We start from the raw sequence: 17,244 nt of genomic DNA, 5'->3' as shown, positions 1-17,244 counted from the left end.
GAGAGATGTCAGAGCTCTGGTGGTGTTTGCAGGTCACAGACATCGAAGTTAACTTATCTCCCAGTACCCTAGGTAGTGCACATTTTAAGTCATAAAATAATGCTCTCTGGAGACAGGTTTAAAAACAACGTGTATTTGGCTATGTGCTTCACGTCTCCGCGTCGAAGTAGTGTACCTTCTAGTCTGCGTGTAGTGATCTAATTATCTGAAGTGCTATGTGGTGTATACCGCTATTTGGGACGCAGCCGGAGCCTCTACGTGAGTAATCGTACTGAACGGAGCAGGGTATCGCTTACAAACATGAGGCGTATAATTACCTCTGGGTTCCTCACTTTTGTTTATTTGATTTTAACACGGAAATAATTTTTAAAAAGTCCCAGTTTTTGTTCCGTTTTTTCTTCTTTTATTTTTGTTTTTTTCTTCTTTTTCTCCGATGAAACGCGAGGGGCATCCCAAACCGTAGGTCCTACAGACTTGTCGTTTGATCAACTGGTAGTAAACCCTCCCGCTACTCAGGCGCAAAGAATCAGCCCGATCAGCCTGAAGGTGGCGCTATATCTCCCTATATCTCCTGCCCCGTGTGGCGTAGAGACGAAATTCTTTTTTCCTTTTTTTTTTTTTTATTAATAAACTTTATTAATTAATACAAATATATGTACAGTCCTTCCAAAATTCCAGCTTACATAAATTATATACTCATACATCCAAACATTTAATTACACATACAAACGAGCACAGTCTCATATATTTAGAGTGTCCCAAAGAATAGAGTCTTTAAAAAGTATATTAAGAGTCTTTTGTTTTTTTAATTCAGTCCTAATACTCTTCACAACCGCATCACTAGAGACAAAAGACTGTTCTATTGTCATTTTACATCGTGTTTTCCACAACTTAGACTTTACCAAACATATAATATACCACATAAAATGACATTTATATTCATCAATATTACAATCAAAAATGCCATAATAGATACTTTTAATATTTACATCAAAATTTAAACCTATATCCTTTACTTTTTCCCACACTTCTTTAGACCTATAGCATTCTAATAAAAAGTGATCCAGAGATTCTTCCTCTTGACATAATGGCATTGGACACTTTATAGTTTTAATAAAACAACTCCATTTTACTAAAAGTCTGACTGGTAACCTCCTTACTGCTATTAACCTGGTTGTATCTCTAATAGTCTCAGATATATTTTTGTTAAGCATATTTTTTAGACATATTTTATTTTCCTCTTTATTTAGTTCTCTAAATTCAAAATTCTGTCCATAAATTTTATCACTCACTATTTTATATATGCTTTTATTTGAAGCATTTATCCAATCAATGTTCAAATCATTGTATTTATGTATAAAATCTGAAAAGATTAATTTATAATATGGAATAGACCCTCTAGCTTTACCTTCTTTAGATTTCCAATTTGTCAAATCTCCTATCCACTCTACTTGTCGTTGAAATCCATTTTGAATAATTTTGCAAAAGGAAATTTTTGTTTTAATAGAGAAATCAATAGCACCTAAGCCTCCTAAATCACGTCTTTTATAAATCAGTTGTCTTTTAGTAACTTCTCTAGTTGTATTCTACGGAGCCCCTAAAGGGACTGGGGTAAAAATAAAAAAAACACTATTGATTTTGCGTTACCTCGCAAATGTTTGCGTTCCCTCGCAAACATAATTGCGTTCCCTCGCAAATCGTTTTGCGTTCCCTCGCAAACTCAATTGCGTTCCCTCGCAAATCGTTTTGCGTTCCCTCGCAAACATAATTGCGTTCCCTCGCAAATCGTTTTGCGTTCCCTCGCAAACATAATTGCGTTCCCTCGCAAATCGTTTTGCGTTCCCTCGCAAATTATACACAATTGTCTTTGGGGCTCATTCAACACATCAGGACACTGCAGTTTCCAGGTAAATCCAGCCAATTGAAACAGATATTATATATGTATTTATTTATCTCTACAAACACAGTTAGTTAAGCTAAATAAATTGCCAGTGCGACTCGTTCATACATCTGTAAGGAACTGCCTAACATCAGAGGAAGTTGTGAACAACAAGTTTATATACGTTCATCCTGAAAGTGCTAGTCAGAACGCCGAAGCTCCAAGTATCACCATAGTAACAGGTGTATGAGACATAGGCGGCTTCGTGAAAGAAAGAAAAAATGTGGACGGCGCACTGGGGCAGGGTTCAAGCTAAGAATCTTAATAAAAAGCCTTTACCAAGCAAAGTCTCACAAAAATACGGTGATTCAGTAACAAGATGGAGGGTGTAAGGCAGTGGCTCAACACAGAGATCTCAGGACACGTTGCGGACTGATTGTTACAGAGACGTGGCTCATCGCGCCGGCTCCAGACACGGTTGTGGAGCTAGCGAGCCGGTCCCTACACCATGCGTTTCGTTTTATCTGGGAATTCTGTTTTTCTTTGGGAGTTGTAAAAACGGAATACAATTTGGGAGTTGTAAAAACGGGATACAATTGTCTGCCAGAAAAGACTTTTACACACATACACACATTACTCCAATACACTACCAATAGCTAAACATTTATTTAGGTGTTCACTCTCCATTCACTCCCACTGTTTAGAAACATTGTTTATTGTCTGTATCTCTGTACTGTTCACATAACCTTTGTCCATGCGCTTGCACTTTAAATTCTCTCATCCTCATTTCATAGCAATTAACAAATCCATCCAACTCTGTTACTTATTATGACTCTGTCCACATTCCGTACTACACTGGTTAGCTGCTAGCTTTTCAGTATCATTTAAGCTGCTGCACTATATATAATGCTGCCAGATTATACTGATAACACTGTATTTCACAGCTGTACTTGTATTGTCTAATTGTAGGTTCTAGCAACGAATCTGTAAATGTAATCTTGTACTTGGGCTATAACATAGATGTTCTAGTCTATTAATCAGCACAGGGGCATGTAGGTGATTCAATCATTTACATTTTGATTTGCTTTTGTATGTAGCTAAATGTCTGAATTGTATAGGCTTTGATCGAGAGCTTAGAAACAATCACTGGAATGGAATAAACCTGAAGCTGATAATTCTGATTTTAATCTTATGACCTAGAAATGGAGGAGGACCTTGAAAGTTTCCTGAGGTCAAGAGGAGTGTCAGAGGAGGACCTGGATAAAATGAAAAGGGACAAGGTACAGTCATCACATTCCTAAGAAATTCTGTCTTGGATTTCATCAAATGAAACCAGACGTATATCGTCACTGTCCAATCAAATATAATTGCACTCCACAAGGTATGGTGCCAGCATAAGCCCACATGTGTTAAATCACAGACAGAAGCAAGTTTACAACACTATGTATTGATTATTCATTTAAATTATTTTATAGCTGATATGAAGATTTTGGCATTAAACCAAACCCTGGGGTCTGATATTTGAGTTTTACAGTCAAAGTGGAATTTCAGAGATATTCAGAATATCTGTAAATGTTTGACTGTAGTAAATATATGTCTTTGTTTTGTAGAATATAAATGTTCTCTGTTGTATATCTGTAATCCAGATTGTCTATTCAGGTGTGTTACTTGCATTTCTACTGATATAAAGCAAATCTGTAATGTTTGTATTTTGTATTTGTAGATTGACAGGTCTGTCCTCCTCATTATGACAGATGAAGAAAGGGCAAAGTATATTAGGTCATACGGTGATCGGCTGGCTGTTATTTCCTTTTGCAAACAGAAAGATATTTGTGCTGACAAAGGAACTCTTTTAGAAAGACTGAAACAGAAAATCTTTGCAAGAAGAACTGGGTCAAAACAACACGAGCCAGATATAGCAACCACACTGGAAAACGGGATGTCAAGACATAACAATAAGAATGCACAAAAAAGCTCAAGAAGACTCGAAATTGGGTGGCTTCACTTTTCCAAAAATGACTATCATCAAGTGAGGACAAGGAATGGAGGTGGAACAAGGCATATGTTGCTTGATAAATATACAACAGTTGCTCAGATTATGGAAATGGGAAAAAATCTTTTTTTCCAAAATGGCCACTCACCTAAAGGAGCAGAAGAGGACTTTACATTTACAATTTGTGATTTTAAAAGAAATCAAGTCTCTATGGAAAGCACACTCTTCCAGCTCTATGAAGAATGTAAACTGAAAATGCTGAGACTTTACATCTGCACAAAAGAAAAAGTTTCTTCAGTCATGATCCATGAAACATCTTCAGACAGTGATGACAACACAGAATGGCCTTCTTCAAAGAGTTTACCTCACAGATCTCTCACTGAAGAGGTATTTGAAGTTTTATTGTTTCTGTGCTTTTGAATTGCTGCCTCAACAATTACTAGGAAACTGGGAGAAATGCATTGACAATGGCCAGAAAATATGTGTCTTTATAAATTGTCAACAAAACAAATGGATTGATAAAACCTGTTTCAGGAATAATTTAATCAGGTGGTATGACAAATATTCATATGGATTTTGGTTGTTATTTTTTATTTTAAAAAATCTGTCTTAAGTTTTTAAGTTAAAGTAAATGGTGCAAATACATGTCAGCAGCACGTTATGAAATGAATTTATTTTATTGAATATATTGAGAATTAACATTCAATTAATATTTTACAGATTTTGAAAGAACAGGGACTACAAAGACACAAAAGACAAAAGATGTTTGATGTCAGCCAGAACCAGCATAGCAGTGCTGCACCCTCTGAGACCTTAGCTGATGAAGTCCCAGGGCCTTTAAATTACCTACATTCAACACCAAATGAAGGTAGAAGCTATGCAGTCATGCACTCCACCCAGGACTTTCAAGATGAGAATATAATACACATTTCGTCTCATGCAGAAGAATGTCTGAATGAAACTGGCATAGTGCAGTCCTCACATGAACTCCAGGACACTCCTAGAGAATATGAGGTGCCTGAATTCAACAATCAAGCACACAATGAAATGCAACAATTGATTTTGATACCAGAAGATTCAGAAATAGAAGTTGGACACCCATATTATGAAACGGTTGATGAGCTTGCATCAACAATAGAGTGGGATTTTGAGTATAACCACAAGGATATAACAAAGGTAATAACAATGAAGGAATGTCTGTCGCTGTTTTTGGTTGGTTGGTCCAGTAGTTTGTATATCATATTCACATGTTTAATTAATTTTGTTTTACAGAATGATGAGAGGAATGAAGTCCAAGATGTGGTATCTACAGAAAATGACCCTCCATCACCATCATCAGTGGGTCCTGTTAATGCAGAAGATTTACAACATGTACAGGTGACTCATACAATATCAATGTTATTTATTTATTTAGATTAAGGGTAATTCTGGTTTAAAGTTTTAGCTGAAATTCTTCATTAACCTTCTTAGCATGGACTTGATGGCTTTATTTTGTAAAATTATTTTTCACATATTACTGTAGTCATCAACTTATACACTGAATGATTACTGCATAAGGAACACATACATTGTATCTACATTCGTTGTCCATTTTATTAGCTTCACTGACCATGCAGGAGCACTTTGTAGTTCTATAGATGTAAAGTCAGAGACGGTAGCTCATTTGTTGCTGCAGTTTGTCAGTCCAGCAGTGACACAGAGTGGTTCAAAAACCTTCAGCAGCACTGCTGTGTCTGATCCACTCGCACCAGCACAACACACACTAACACACCACCACCACGTCAGTGTCACTGCAGCGCTGAGAATGACCCACCACCACATCACACCTGCTCTGTGGGGGTCCTGAGCGCTGAGGAACAGGGGGAGAGGGGGACAAGAAAATATTCTAAGAAACAGGTGTACTACAGTCTGTAATTGTAACTATAATGTGCTCCTGTGTGGTCAGTTGATCTGGTAATATGGATTACAAGTGTAAATACAAATAATGTTTTCCTAATCCAGTGATTAAGTGGCAAAATAAGTTGATTATTTGAATTTAGTATAATTTACTATCGCAATGAGCAAATGTATCTAACATAGTTTAATGCAAAGGTTTTCATTTTCACAGAAACATATTGGAAATATGTGCAAAAGGCAAATTTTAAATATATATTATTCTGCTTAGTTAATTTCAGGCAATAAATAGAACTACACAATTAAATATTAAGAGAATGTCATAATTAAGAAATTAACTTGTAGACTTTGTTATTTTCACTTAGAAAATTAAAACGCTGTTGGTCTAGGAGAATACAATATTTTGCTTAGAAGTCTATATGCTTGGTGTACCATAAAATGCTAAACTGTTTGTGTGTCCAAAATGGGCATAATTAATAACCTGCCCACAGGATTGTGGACCAAAGTTACATGATAAATAAGTATGCATGTTAGTAAGTAAATAAATTATAAGAAAAATCAGATACTTTAATAAATGTCTTGAATCTATTTCTGTATTTACACAATGAAGTAAAATCTGAGCTATTTCTATATGTCTATATTTATTTAAATCTTTCTTTATTTCTACATTTATTTATTCTTGTATTTCTATGTCTATGTTTAATATCCTAAAGCAGGATTGGTCAGCCTGGCAAAGCAGTACACAGCTCAGTGGCTCTTTTGTCTGGACAGTATTATCACATATCACAGACTGGGGACACAACAGAGACATGAACGATATGTACAGATGTGCAGCAGCACAGTGACTGTGTTAAAACAGGTCAAAACAACTCTATTCACACTTTAGATGTGTTTTTTTTTTTTTTTTTTTTGAAGTTAAGACTATAAAGACAGATAGTTAAGATGATTTGTTTGAGACAGACAGAATTGCTGCTGTCCCTCAGCTGTCTGTGTTCCTGCAAGATTAGTCCCCGTTCATAAATCTAGCAATGCCTCTGCCAAGCATGGATAGAATGTATAGATAAAAGAATGGAGAGAGCTTTTACCCCGTTTTATACAGTCACTGTATGAGCAGCATGTCTCTGTTGTGTTCCCAATCTGTCAGTAATACTGTCAGGACAGAAGAGCCACTGAGCCATGTACTAGTATGCCAAGCTGACCAATCCTGCTTTAGAGTAAGTTTAGGACGGCCCTCATACAGACAGAAATACAGGAAGACACATATGCAGAAAAAGTGAAGTAAATAAACAAATGTTGAATGTGGAAATACAAAAATAAATGTATGAATAAATAAATATGAATACAGATATAGCTCAAATTGAAGTTAATTTATGTAAATATAGAAATAGATTCAAGATATTATTTGTGCATTAATGTATATAGTTATGCTTTTTTTTATTTATAATAATAAAAGTTGAAAGCATTGGCCAGAAGAATCAGGGTGAGAATTAGTGCCTTGTATGTGTCAGAATAATTACATACAAAATTTGGGCATTAGTAATGCTGTCTCACTAAAGTTTTATTTATGAATTTCCTTATCTTTCTATACAGCAAAACATAGAAATTTCTTGCACACAAGAGGAGTCTTTTGCACCTGCAGAATCAGTGGTTGAGAAACGGTATGCTGTAATACGTCGGGTTAACGTTGTGGATGACCTTTTAGACATATTCATGGACAGCAAAATAATGAAAGTTGGTCTAAAGATGGAGTTCAAAAATGAGCGGGCCCTGGATGACAATGGAGTTTCAAGGGAGGTTTACACTGCTTTCTGGACAGAATTTCTGGAACAGTGTGAGGGTGAAGAAGAGCGAGTGCCAAGGTTGAGACCTGATTTCTCTGAAGCACAGTGGCAAGCACTTGGAAGAATCTGGGCAAAGGGTTACATTGATCATGGTATAATTCCAGTGAGACTATCAAAGGCTTTCATTTTAGCTTGCATATTTGGAATTGATGCAGTGGATGAAGATGTCCTTATGTCTTCTTTCTTCAACTATTTGTCTGCTAGTGAGCTATCAGTTGTTGAAAAGGCACTTAAAGGCAGAATTGGAGATGATGACAAGGAAGACTTGCTTGACCTTTTCTCAAGGATGGGGTCACACAGCCTTCCTTGCAAAGAAAACACACGCATTGCCATTGAAACAATGGCACATAAAGCCATTCTTCAAGAGCCAAAATTTATAATGGACTGTTTCTCTCATAGTCTTACCAGTGCACAGCTGAATCTGGCAGACAAAGAGAGTGTGATGCATCTGTATGCATGCAAAAGGCCAACAAGCAAAAAAGTTTGTGAAATGTTACAAACATCCTCTGTGTTTCTATCTCAAAAGGAGCAAACAACATTCAGTTACTTGCAGCGCTACATTAGAAATGTTGATCAGCGTAAACTAGAGATGTTCTTACGCTTTTGCACTGGTTCATCTGTAATTTGCACAGAGAAGATAGATGTAAGTTTCAATGCTGTATCTGGTTTGAGCCGAAGGCCTGTAGCTCATACTTGTGGAGCTGTACTCGAAGTTCCTTCAACATATAGCTCCTATCCAGAATTTCGCACAGAATTTGATAACATCTTGTCTGGTGATTTTTTTTCCATGGACATACTATAAAATGATTAATAGATTGGTGCCACTTTAGAATAAGAATACACTTATAAAGGTTTATCCATAATTTAAAATCTGTTTATTAATGATTATTAAATGTTGTTAATGCATTAAAAGTCATTAATAAGTTTACCTGTATACATATTAGATACATGTATTCTTATTTTAAGGTAGTACCAATAATTTAAATGAAATGAGTTTTATTCAGTTAAGCTCCATTGCTGGAATTAACACTGTCCATAAGACATAAAAAAGCCATCTGCTGGACATCTGGCGTAAACTTGCACATGCAGACTTATAAATGTTATTATAGTTATATTTGTTCCTAATGTTGCACATCTACACAGATTTGTTTACCTTGCCTCAAAAGTAATATCTTGATATGTGAAACCATTTTAAATCTACAACAAATACCTAATGTTTTTCATTTTTAAATTGTTTTAAGTTATCATAAAAATAATAAACATGCAAACATATAAAAAGCTAAATAAGCCTACAGCAATCGCAAAATGAGAAAGGTGTTTTGTTATTAGATTTATTATTTTATGATTTATGGTTTTACTTGCTAAGAAAGTGTTTTGTTTTGTTTTTTCAGTGCATTGTTAAAAGTGCAAATACACACGTTTGTGTCAGGTTGTGTTTTAATATACCTAAAAATAAACTGGCTTTAGTTATTATAAAGCCTGTAACAATTTACAATGTACATTATGTCCCTTTTTAATGTACCTTTATATATATATAGTATATATTTAAGTTACAAAATATTCAAATTTTGATATTTGTTGTTGGATGGAATCTTTTAAAGCCATGTTCCCATTTAAATAAATGGAATTATAACTCAAATATTTTTCTGTTTGTTTACTACAACATCATGACCATCTCCTTGTTTCTACACTCACTATCCATTTTCTCAGCTCCACTGACAATAGAGCACTTTGTATTTTTGCAATTACAGACACTGCAGACCACTACAGTGTCATTGAGAATGATCCACCTCCCATATCATACCGGTTCTATGTAGGTCCTGACAATTGAACAGTGTTGAAAGGAGCAAACAAATTATGCAAAGTGGACTACAGACTGTAACTGTAGAACTATAAAGTGCTCCTGTGTGGTCAGTGGAGCTGATAAAATGGACAGTGATTTTAATCTAGTGATCTGAATTGCTGTGGTTCCTAAATGATTCCACTTACACCAATGACTTGTTGCTATGGTGGCATCCTATTACATCAGTACAATGCTCAATTTCAGTGAGCTCTTTAGAATAACTTGTTTTACAAATGTTTGTAAATGTGGGCTGCTTTTTTGTGGGCAGGTTTTTGATTGTATACACCTGTAGCATACGACTGAATGAAACACCTGAATTTACTAAGAGTTCCCAATATTTTGTCCTTAGAGTGTGTCTCTTACAGAATTTAAACATTTACATTAGTAAAAAAAAAAATAAGGCACATATTTTTATTCTGAGGATTTTTCTTTTTTTTGATCCTGCAGTTTGGGCCAAAAAGGCAACATGTCTCATTCGAATGTAAGTATGTGAAAAGAATATGCGTACAGACTGTATACAAATTTCGAATGTCATTTAACAACAAAACAAAAGAGAAACATTTTCTATCATATTATTTCACTGAGGACTATCAGACATGCTTTTGTATTTAACACACTAATCTTACTTTAAAGAAATGAAAAGAATAAAATGTTGCTCTTATGATCATATGTGTCACCACTACAAAACGACTACATAGATGATTTTATAACATCTCTCAAAAATATGTACAAATCAATAGCTTGATATGGATCTCTTGGGAGTGTCAACTGGGATTCAGCCATAATTATATTACAAAGGTCATATACATCTGGATCACATGGCACTGACTGGCGAAATGTACATTCAGTTTTGCATGTATGAATGTCCTCATCTTCAGCTGAATGAAGAAAGTCTCTGGTTCCATACAGTTCTGGCAGTCCATACATTGTGTTTGGCCGGCCACTAGGAACACTGTCATTCTTTGATGGTCTGATGGTGTGCGAATCCCACACGTCTGCAGTGTCATCCAGCTCATCCTAGAAAAAAGGTTTTAAAAGATGTACCAGAAAACACCAAAATTAATTTCAGTATTACAATCCCTAACAATGTCCCTATTACTACAATGTTTAAAATACAAAGTACAATTATTAGACACATATACTTTTACCAATAAACATAACGTACAAACATCTCCAGTGCCAACTTTGCCTATTCATTCATTCATTCATTGTCTGTAACTCCTTATCCACTTCAGGGATACGGTGGTTCTGGAGTCTACCCGGAATCACTGGGCGCAAGGAAGGAACACACCCTGGAAGTGGTGCCAGTCTTTCACAGGGCGACACACACACACACTCACACTTATGGACACTTTTGAGTCACCAATCCACCTAACGTTGTGTGTTTCTGGAGCGTGAGAGGAAACCGGAGCACCCGGAGGAAACCCACGCAGACACAGGGAGAACACACCACACTCCTCACAGACAGTCACCCAGAGCGGGACTCAAACACACAACCTCCAGGACGTGCCGCCAACTTTGCACATTTATTAAATTTAAATATAACTTAAATATACGGTAATGACAAACACCATCTCCAGAAATGTGGGGATGCTGTGCAAATCATTCACCTATTTTGAATTTGATGCCAGCTTAGGGTTACAGAAAATTTGGTATGAGAGCATATTTACCTATGTGCTGCATCATTTTGTGTTTTATCCCAAAACGCTGTATGCTTGGGAACTGAGAAGACCAAGTTCTGTAGTTGTGAAATAACAATTTCACCATTCTTGCTAAGATTTCAGGTGCTTAACAGTTTGGGTGTCTGTTATAATTGTTTTCAGTGGGTAACAGGTCTGGATTAATTTAGCTCCTGGACTCTTTACTAAAGGAGACATGTAGAATGTGGACTGTCCTTCCAGTCACTCCATAACCTGTATATTTATTATTCAGCTTTATAATATATATATATATATATATATATATATATATATATATATATATATATATATATATATATATATATTAGTCCCCATTTTTAGTTCTGAAAGACTCTGCCTCTCTGCTTTTGTTGAAGTAACTGTCTACTGAACTACTGAACAGAGAAGGTTGTCTACTGGAACAATGATTTGAAGCAATGCAGTGAAATAAGGATGTTGGATTTTCAGCACCCTGCCTCATCCACAACTCCCCAAATCATCCCAAAAGTACTGGGTGGGACACCATCATTCCAGAAAACACATTTCCAGAACTCAATGCTGGGGGCTTTATATGCTTCTAGTTCCCATATGGCTTTATTTATGGTGACAACAGGTTTGTGTTTATCTGCTCCTGAGAGTCTTATTCTATTGCCAATACTTCTGTACAGGGACTAGACAAGTTGTGTACATTGGCACATCTTTGTCAGCAATTGGTGCAAGTTAAAGTAGCTGAATGTATTCATTAAAAGGGGTGTACACAAACAATTAGAAATATTTTGTTGTTTATTTATAGCCTTGCTAAAATAAATAATAAAAAAAAAATAACCAGCTTAACAACCCCTGTAAAAGACTGGCACCCCCTCCAGGGTGTATTCCTGCCTTGCACCCAGTGATTCTGGGTAGGCTCCGGACCCACCGTGACCCTGAACTGGATAAGTGGTTACAGATAATGAATGAATGAAGGAATGAATTAATGAATTTATACTATGTTTAACAGATTAGGATATGGTTTAGTCTGTATAAACTGTTCAGCCTCTTTAATCAAACACCATCTTAGCACTTATCAAATCAACACCCATCAAATAGCTAATTCATCAACTCACCTGTATGAGGCCCATGCAGGAGAACTGAAGAAGGCTTTTGTCCAGAAATTCTCCATCAAAGAGCCCCCTTTCCTTGAGGTCAGCAAAGAGAGCTATCCAAAACTGCATGCATTCTTTCCTTAAGAAACCCCACCAGCTTTCTATTCTCTGGTTGGCTGTGCTTGCTCCATCCAGATAGCTCTCTATGCTTCCATGGCGATTCCTTCTGAGGAAAAATTGAAAATCACGTACGTGTCCATTTTCTGTCCCACAGTCTCCTCTCACGATTTCTGGGCAGCCCCCCAAACGCTGAACTGCTTGGATGTAATAGCCTCCAACCAACCTTGGGTCGCTACTGGTAGTATAAGCATTCAGCCAGATTATTTTCCTGGAAAACCCATCTATACATCCATTGATGCAAATTCCATAATGCTTCAGCTTATCATAGGAGTCTAAGTGCCAGATGAAGTTTGGTCCTTTTGAAAAATAATTCCGTCTACACAGCCTCTTTGCTCTTCTGAGTGCGACCCCTCTGGGGTCTAACTCCTTGAGAATCAAACGGACATCCTCCTTTCTCACTCGAAGCCCATTTAATCTACATTTAGCATACATCCATCGGTATCCATGGAGTTGTCCCGAGCTCTGCAGTTGCGACTGAACGAAAGTAATAACACTATGTAGATTAGAGTAATCCTTCCTTCTAGAAAGTCCCATAGACCGCAACAAACGTTTCAGTTGGCGCTCCCCAATAACATATCCATGTTTACCGCTGAGAAGAGATGCAATGTCTTTATATTTCAGTCCAAGATCAAAGTAAAATTCAGCGAGCTGCTCCATAGTTCACCTGACACACACAGCAAGCACACAATCAAAAGTAAGCACAGTACTGTACCATACGGAGCCCACAAAGTATTTGCGAGGGAACGCAATTGTGTTTGCGAGGGAACGCAAAACGATTTGCGAGGGAACGCAATTATGTTTGTGAGGGAACGCAAACATTTGCGAGGTAACGCAAAACTATTTGCGAGGGAACGCAAAATCAATAGTGTTTTTTTATTTTCCCCCCAGTCCCTTTAGGGGCTCCGTAGTATTCCATATAAAGTTAACACATATTTTATTAATTTTTTTTAACCATATATCAGGTGGAGGGAAAATACATGCTAAGAACAGAATCTTTGATAGAATAAATGTTTTAGTAATATCTATTCTAGTCTTATAATTTAGTTTTTTATCTTTCCATTTCTCAACTTCTTCTTGAACTTTTTCTGTTTTCTGAGACCAATTTGCATCTACACAACCTGTGTTATCTATATAAATTCCTAAAATGTTTATTTTTTGGAATTCAGGAATGTTGATTTTGAATTTATTATTTGGATCTCCTATCCAGACACTTTCTGATTTATTTACATTTAATTGTGCCCCCGAAACTTGTTCATAAATTTTAAAATGATCGTAAATAATGTCTAACTCTGATTGAGATTTAATAAAAACTGTTATATCATCAGCATATGCAGTAATTATTATTCTTTTATCTCCTAATTTAACACCCTGAAGCCTCTGGTCTGTTTGAATGTTCATTATTAATGGACTTATAGCCAAAACATAAAGTGCTGCACTAAGTGGACAACCTTGTTTAACACCTCTATATATTTTAAACTGTTCAGTTAAATGTCCATTTACATTAATCTGTATTTTAGACTCAACATATAGACACATAATCATTCTAATAAAAGTTAATGGAAATTTATACATTTTTAACACTTCCCATAAATATTCTCTAGAGATATAGTCAAACGCTTTCTTTTGATCTAAAGCAACTATGTAAAAGGATTCATTGGTTTTAGTACAAACTAACTCTCTTAAAATACCTAAATTATCCCACATCAATCTTCCTTTAATAGCACAGGTCTGTTCTTTGGTGATAATTCCATCAAGAACATCCTGCAACCTATTCATAATAATTTTTGCATAAATTTTATAATCAATATTCATTAAAGTGAGATGTCTCCAATTATTGATATTTTTATCACCTTTTTTATATAATAGTGACATCACACCTTCATAAAAGGTGTCGTACATAAATCCTTGTTCCACACCTTCATTAAATACTCTAGTTAATAATTGGGAAATATCATACATACATTTGTTATAAAATTCAGCAGGTAACCCATCTTTTCCAGGAGACTTTTTTAAATTTAATTGTTTTATTGCTGTAATGACTTCACTTTCTATTATTTTGTCAGCTAAAAAATCATACTCATTATTATATTCAAAATTTAAGTATTTTCTAAAATGTTTATTATCTATTTTAATTTCTTTATACATCTCTTGACATAATATTTGAATAGATTTTCTAATCTCGTCAGGCTGATTAACAATTTTACCCTTTTCTGAATAGATTGATCCAATATAAGAGCTTTGTTTCCTTTTTGTGTATACAGACATAATTTTAGCTTTATTATGAATTTCCTCCATATTAGCACCTGCTAGAGTTTGTAGATTTGAATATAGATCATTATTCATTGAATCTATTTGTTCCCTCAATTTTGACATAATACTTTCATCTTCATCACTTCTCTTTGTACACTTTAATTTAATATATTGCATCATTGTTAAATTATATTTGTCATTTTTTTCCTTATTGTACGTCCGACATTTTCCTTTAAAAAAATCTCTTATCTGTGTTTTTAGAACTTCCCACAGCTCTCGATCATTTTTAGTAAAAATTTTTAAAGATTTTATTCTATCAATCTCTCCTTTTAAATCTAATAATACTGCAGGAATTTCTAAAATTTGTGTATTTAATTTCCAATAATTCTTTTTAGTTTCACCCTTTACATTTAAATTACAGATTACAGCTAAATGATCAGAATCAATAATCATTTTTGTTTTATAAGTATAAACTTCTAACCCTTTATTTATATAAATTCTATCAATTCTGGTCTTACAAATAGTACTAAATCTGGTAAAATCTATTTTATTAGGGTATAGTATTCTAAAAACATCAGAAAAATCTTGTTCTAACATCATTCTTTTTAAAAAGGGACCTTCTCTTCGTATAGCTGCTGGATTTATTGTTATTCTATCTATATCATCTGTTATTGTATTAAAATCACCACAAACAATTGTCAAAAAACCTGTACACAATAACACTTTCAATTTTTTAAAAAGCTGGATTTTTTTTACTGTACTTTGTGCTGTATAAACATTAATAATTCTCATTTTTCTACCACTGTGGAAGCAATCCATGCACATTAGTCTTCCAGGAATAATTTCTCTACTTCTTATAATCTGGAAATAATTATTATAAAATAGAAAACCAATACCATCTGCTTTGCAATCACCAACAGAAAAATAGGAGGGTCCTTTAATCCATAGTTTTCCTGTTTCATTAATATCATCTAATGTAGCTAATCTTGTTTCTTGAATACAAACTAAATCTAAATATTCTTTACTTAAGGATTCTAATTTTCTCTCCTTGTTTAATTTAGACTGAATTCCTCTTACGTTACAAGTGGCTATTCTAATACCTACAGTGGACATATTTTATTATGGATTTTGATTTCTTTTCTTTTTTAGAACACTTTTTTTGTTTGCATTACCTACTTTTCTTGGTGACAATTTGCGTTTTTTCTGTTGTAATATATTTCCCTTATTGGTGTCCTGTCCTTGATTGCAGATTGAAGATTTTCTAAAGTCAGTTGTCGGCAACATTGTAGAAGCAGGATCAATAGGAATGTTTTGTCCTGAAGATGGAGATACCTTTACGTTCTCAGAAGAGAGGTCTCCACTCGAGTCTTTATCTGATCTGGAAAAGTCCTCATCAGAACTTTCAGACGAAGAGCTGCTGCTACTGCTGTTACTACTGTCATCATTTGAAGATCCACTGTTGCTTTTTCCATCTTCATCCGCTTTTTGCACTTTGCTATTGACTTCATTTCCTCCATTCACCTGTTGATTTTGGATGTGACCAGACTCTTCTATATGAGAAGTTCCTTCTGCGTTCTGATCAGCATTTTATGGTATCTGTTCCTGTTCAGAGTCTTTGCTTCCAACTGCAACTCTTTCTTGTTCCATCTCACTTGGTATATTTTCTTGTTCTTGAGTAACCATATCTGAGAGTCTTGACATTGCTTTAGAGCGATTTACATATGATTTAGGGCACATAAAAAAATTGTGCCCTTCCGCACCACATAGTGAGCATATAGCTGTTTCTCTACATTCTTTTCCTTTGTGGCCAAAGGAACCACATTGCCAACATTTAATCTTCCCACAATCTTTGGCCTGGTGATTTTCCTCTTGGCAAATAAAACATCTTGCCACTTGGCCTTGATATGATATTTTACCATTGTGGGGGCCCAAAGATATGGAGTTAGGAATGTGTAATTCTCTGCCATTACTGTCTCTCTTAAGTTTCACTTGATACTTTCTGATGCCATACCATAAACCAAACTTGTCGACTGGTTTGACTGCAGGTTTCAAAATATCACAAAAACGATGCAAGTATGTTTCAACATCTTCGTCTGAAATTCTCCCCGTCCAAAACTTGACAATGATTGTTTTAACATCAAGGCTTACAGGTGAGAAAATCTGAAAATCCTCCCACTTTTTTGGGTTATTTCCATAGATTTCAAGAAAAATACGAATACCTCGTTCATTTCTGAAACACAGCTCGAAATCTCTCCTGTTTGGAAGGCTTATGAAAGAATAAATATCTTCTGCATGGAGCCAATGAGACTGGAATATCAAATCGCCAACAAAGTCTCTGTTAGGAGGTTCACCTAAACCAGTAAAGGTGATTTTCACCCAGTATTTAACTTGGCGTTCACTATGTGCCTTGTGAGATGCCATAATGGCACAACCGCCGAAGCGGTGTCGTATAGCTTCAACAAGAAAGTATCACTAAAAAAAATATATATATATAAACGGGAGAAACAATAATAAACTTGACGTTAGACTGCAAACACCGCGAGGTGCTGCAGAGTACAAGCACTACTTGTCTTTTTTCCCTGATTCCTCCCAAGTACACATCTC

The 17,244-nt window shown here is 35.4% G+C and overlaps 2 protein-coding genes across 3 annotated transcripts; one reads left to right on the top strand and one right to left on the bottom strand.

Annotated features, from left to right (window-relative positions):
- Positions 1 to 2,577: 2,577 nt before the first annotated feature.
- On the top strand, positions 2,578 to 8,408 carry LOC136680221 (uncharacterized). The gene is made up of 5 exons (XM_066658567.1): positions 2,578 to 3,159; positions 3,603 to 4,259; positions 4,593 to 5,048; positions 5,145 to 5,249; positions 7,356 to 8,408. Exons 1-5 carry the CDS (start codon positions 3,082 to 3,084, stop codon positions 8,406 to 8,408), a joined length of 2,349 nt encoding a protein of 782 aa, XP_066514664.1. The 5' UTR covers positions 2,578 to 3,081.
- Positions 8,409 to 9,345: 937 nt separating this feature from the next.
- Positions 9,346 to 16,492, bottom strand: LOC136680220 (uncharacterized). Of its 2 annotated transcripts, XM_066658564.1 has the most exons (3): positions 15,817 to 16,492; positions 12,232 to 13,054; positions 9,346 to 10,466 (listed from the first exon to the last, which is right to left on the bottom strand). In XM_066658564.1, the coding sequence occupies exons 2-3, from the start codon at positions 13,045 to 13,047 to the stop codon at positions 10,140 to 10,142; spliced, it is 1,143 nt and encodes a 380-aa protein (XP_066514661.1). In that variant the 5' UTR covers positions 13,048 to 13,054; positions 15,817 to 16,492; the 3' UTR covers positions 9,346 to 10,139. The 2 variants fall into 2 exon arrangements, with proteins under 2 accessions (XP_066514661.1, XP_066514662.1); XM_066658565.1 differs by lacking the exon at positions 15,817 to 16,492 and having other exon boundaries at positions 12,232 to 13,179.
- Positions 16,493 to 17,244: the final 752 nt, after the last annotated feature.

Source organism: Hoplias malabaricus, unplaced genomic scaffold, assembly GCF_029633855.1.
Source record: "Hoplias malabaricus isolate fHopMal1 unplaced genomic scaffold, fHopMal1.hap1 scaffold_264, whole genome shotgun sequence".
Taxonomy (NCBI): domain Eukaryota; kingdom Metazoa; phylum Chordata; class Actinopteri; order Characiformes; family Erythrinidae; genus Hoplias; species Hoplias malabaricus.
The sequence above is the reverse complement of the archived record's forward strand: the minus strand, read 5'-3'. Positions and strand labels throughout refer to the sequence as shown.

Excerpts from the sequence above, each read along its gene's own strand:
- LOC136680221 (XM_066658567.1), top strand. The coding sequence starts at position 3,082 with ATGGAGGAGGACCTTGAAAGTTTCCTGAGGTCAAGAGGAGTGTCAGAG. Across the intron at positions 4,260-4,592 it reads ACAGATCTCTCACTGAAGAG|ATTTTGAAAGAACAGGGACT; the intron begins GTATTTGAAGTT and ends AATATTTTACAG. Across the intron at positions 5,250-7,355 it reads AAGATTTACAACATGTACAG|CAAAACATAGAAATTTCTTG; the intron begins GTGACTCATACA and ends CTTTCTATACAG.
- LOC136680220 (XM_066658564.1), bottom strand. The coding sequence starts at position 13,047 with ATGGAGCAGCTCGCTGAATTTTACTTTGATCTTGGACTGAAATATAAA. Across the intron at positions 10,467-12,231 it reads CCTGCATGGGCCTCATACAG|GATGAGCTGGATGACACTGC; the intron begins GTGAGTTGATGA and ends CCTTTTTTCTAG.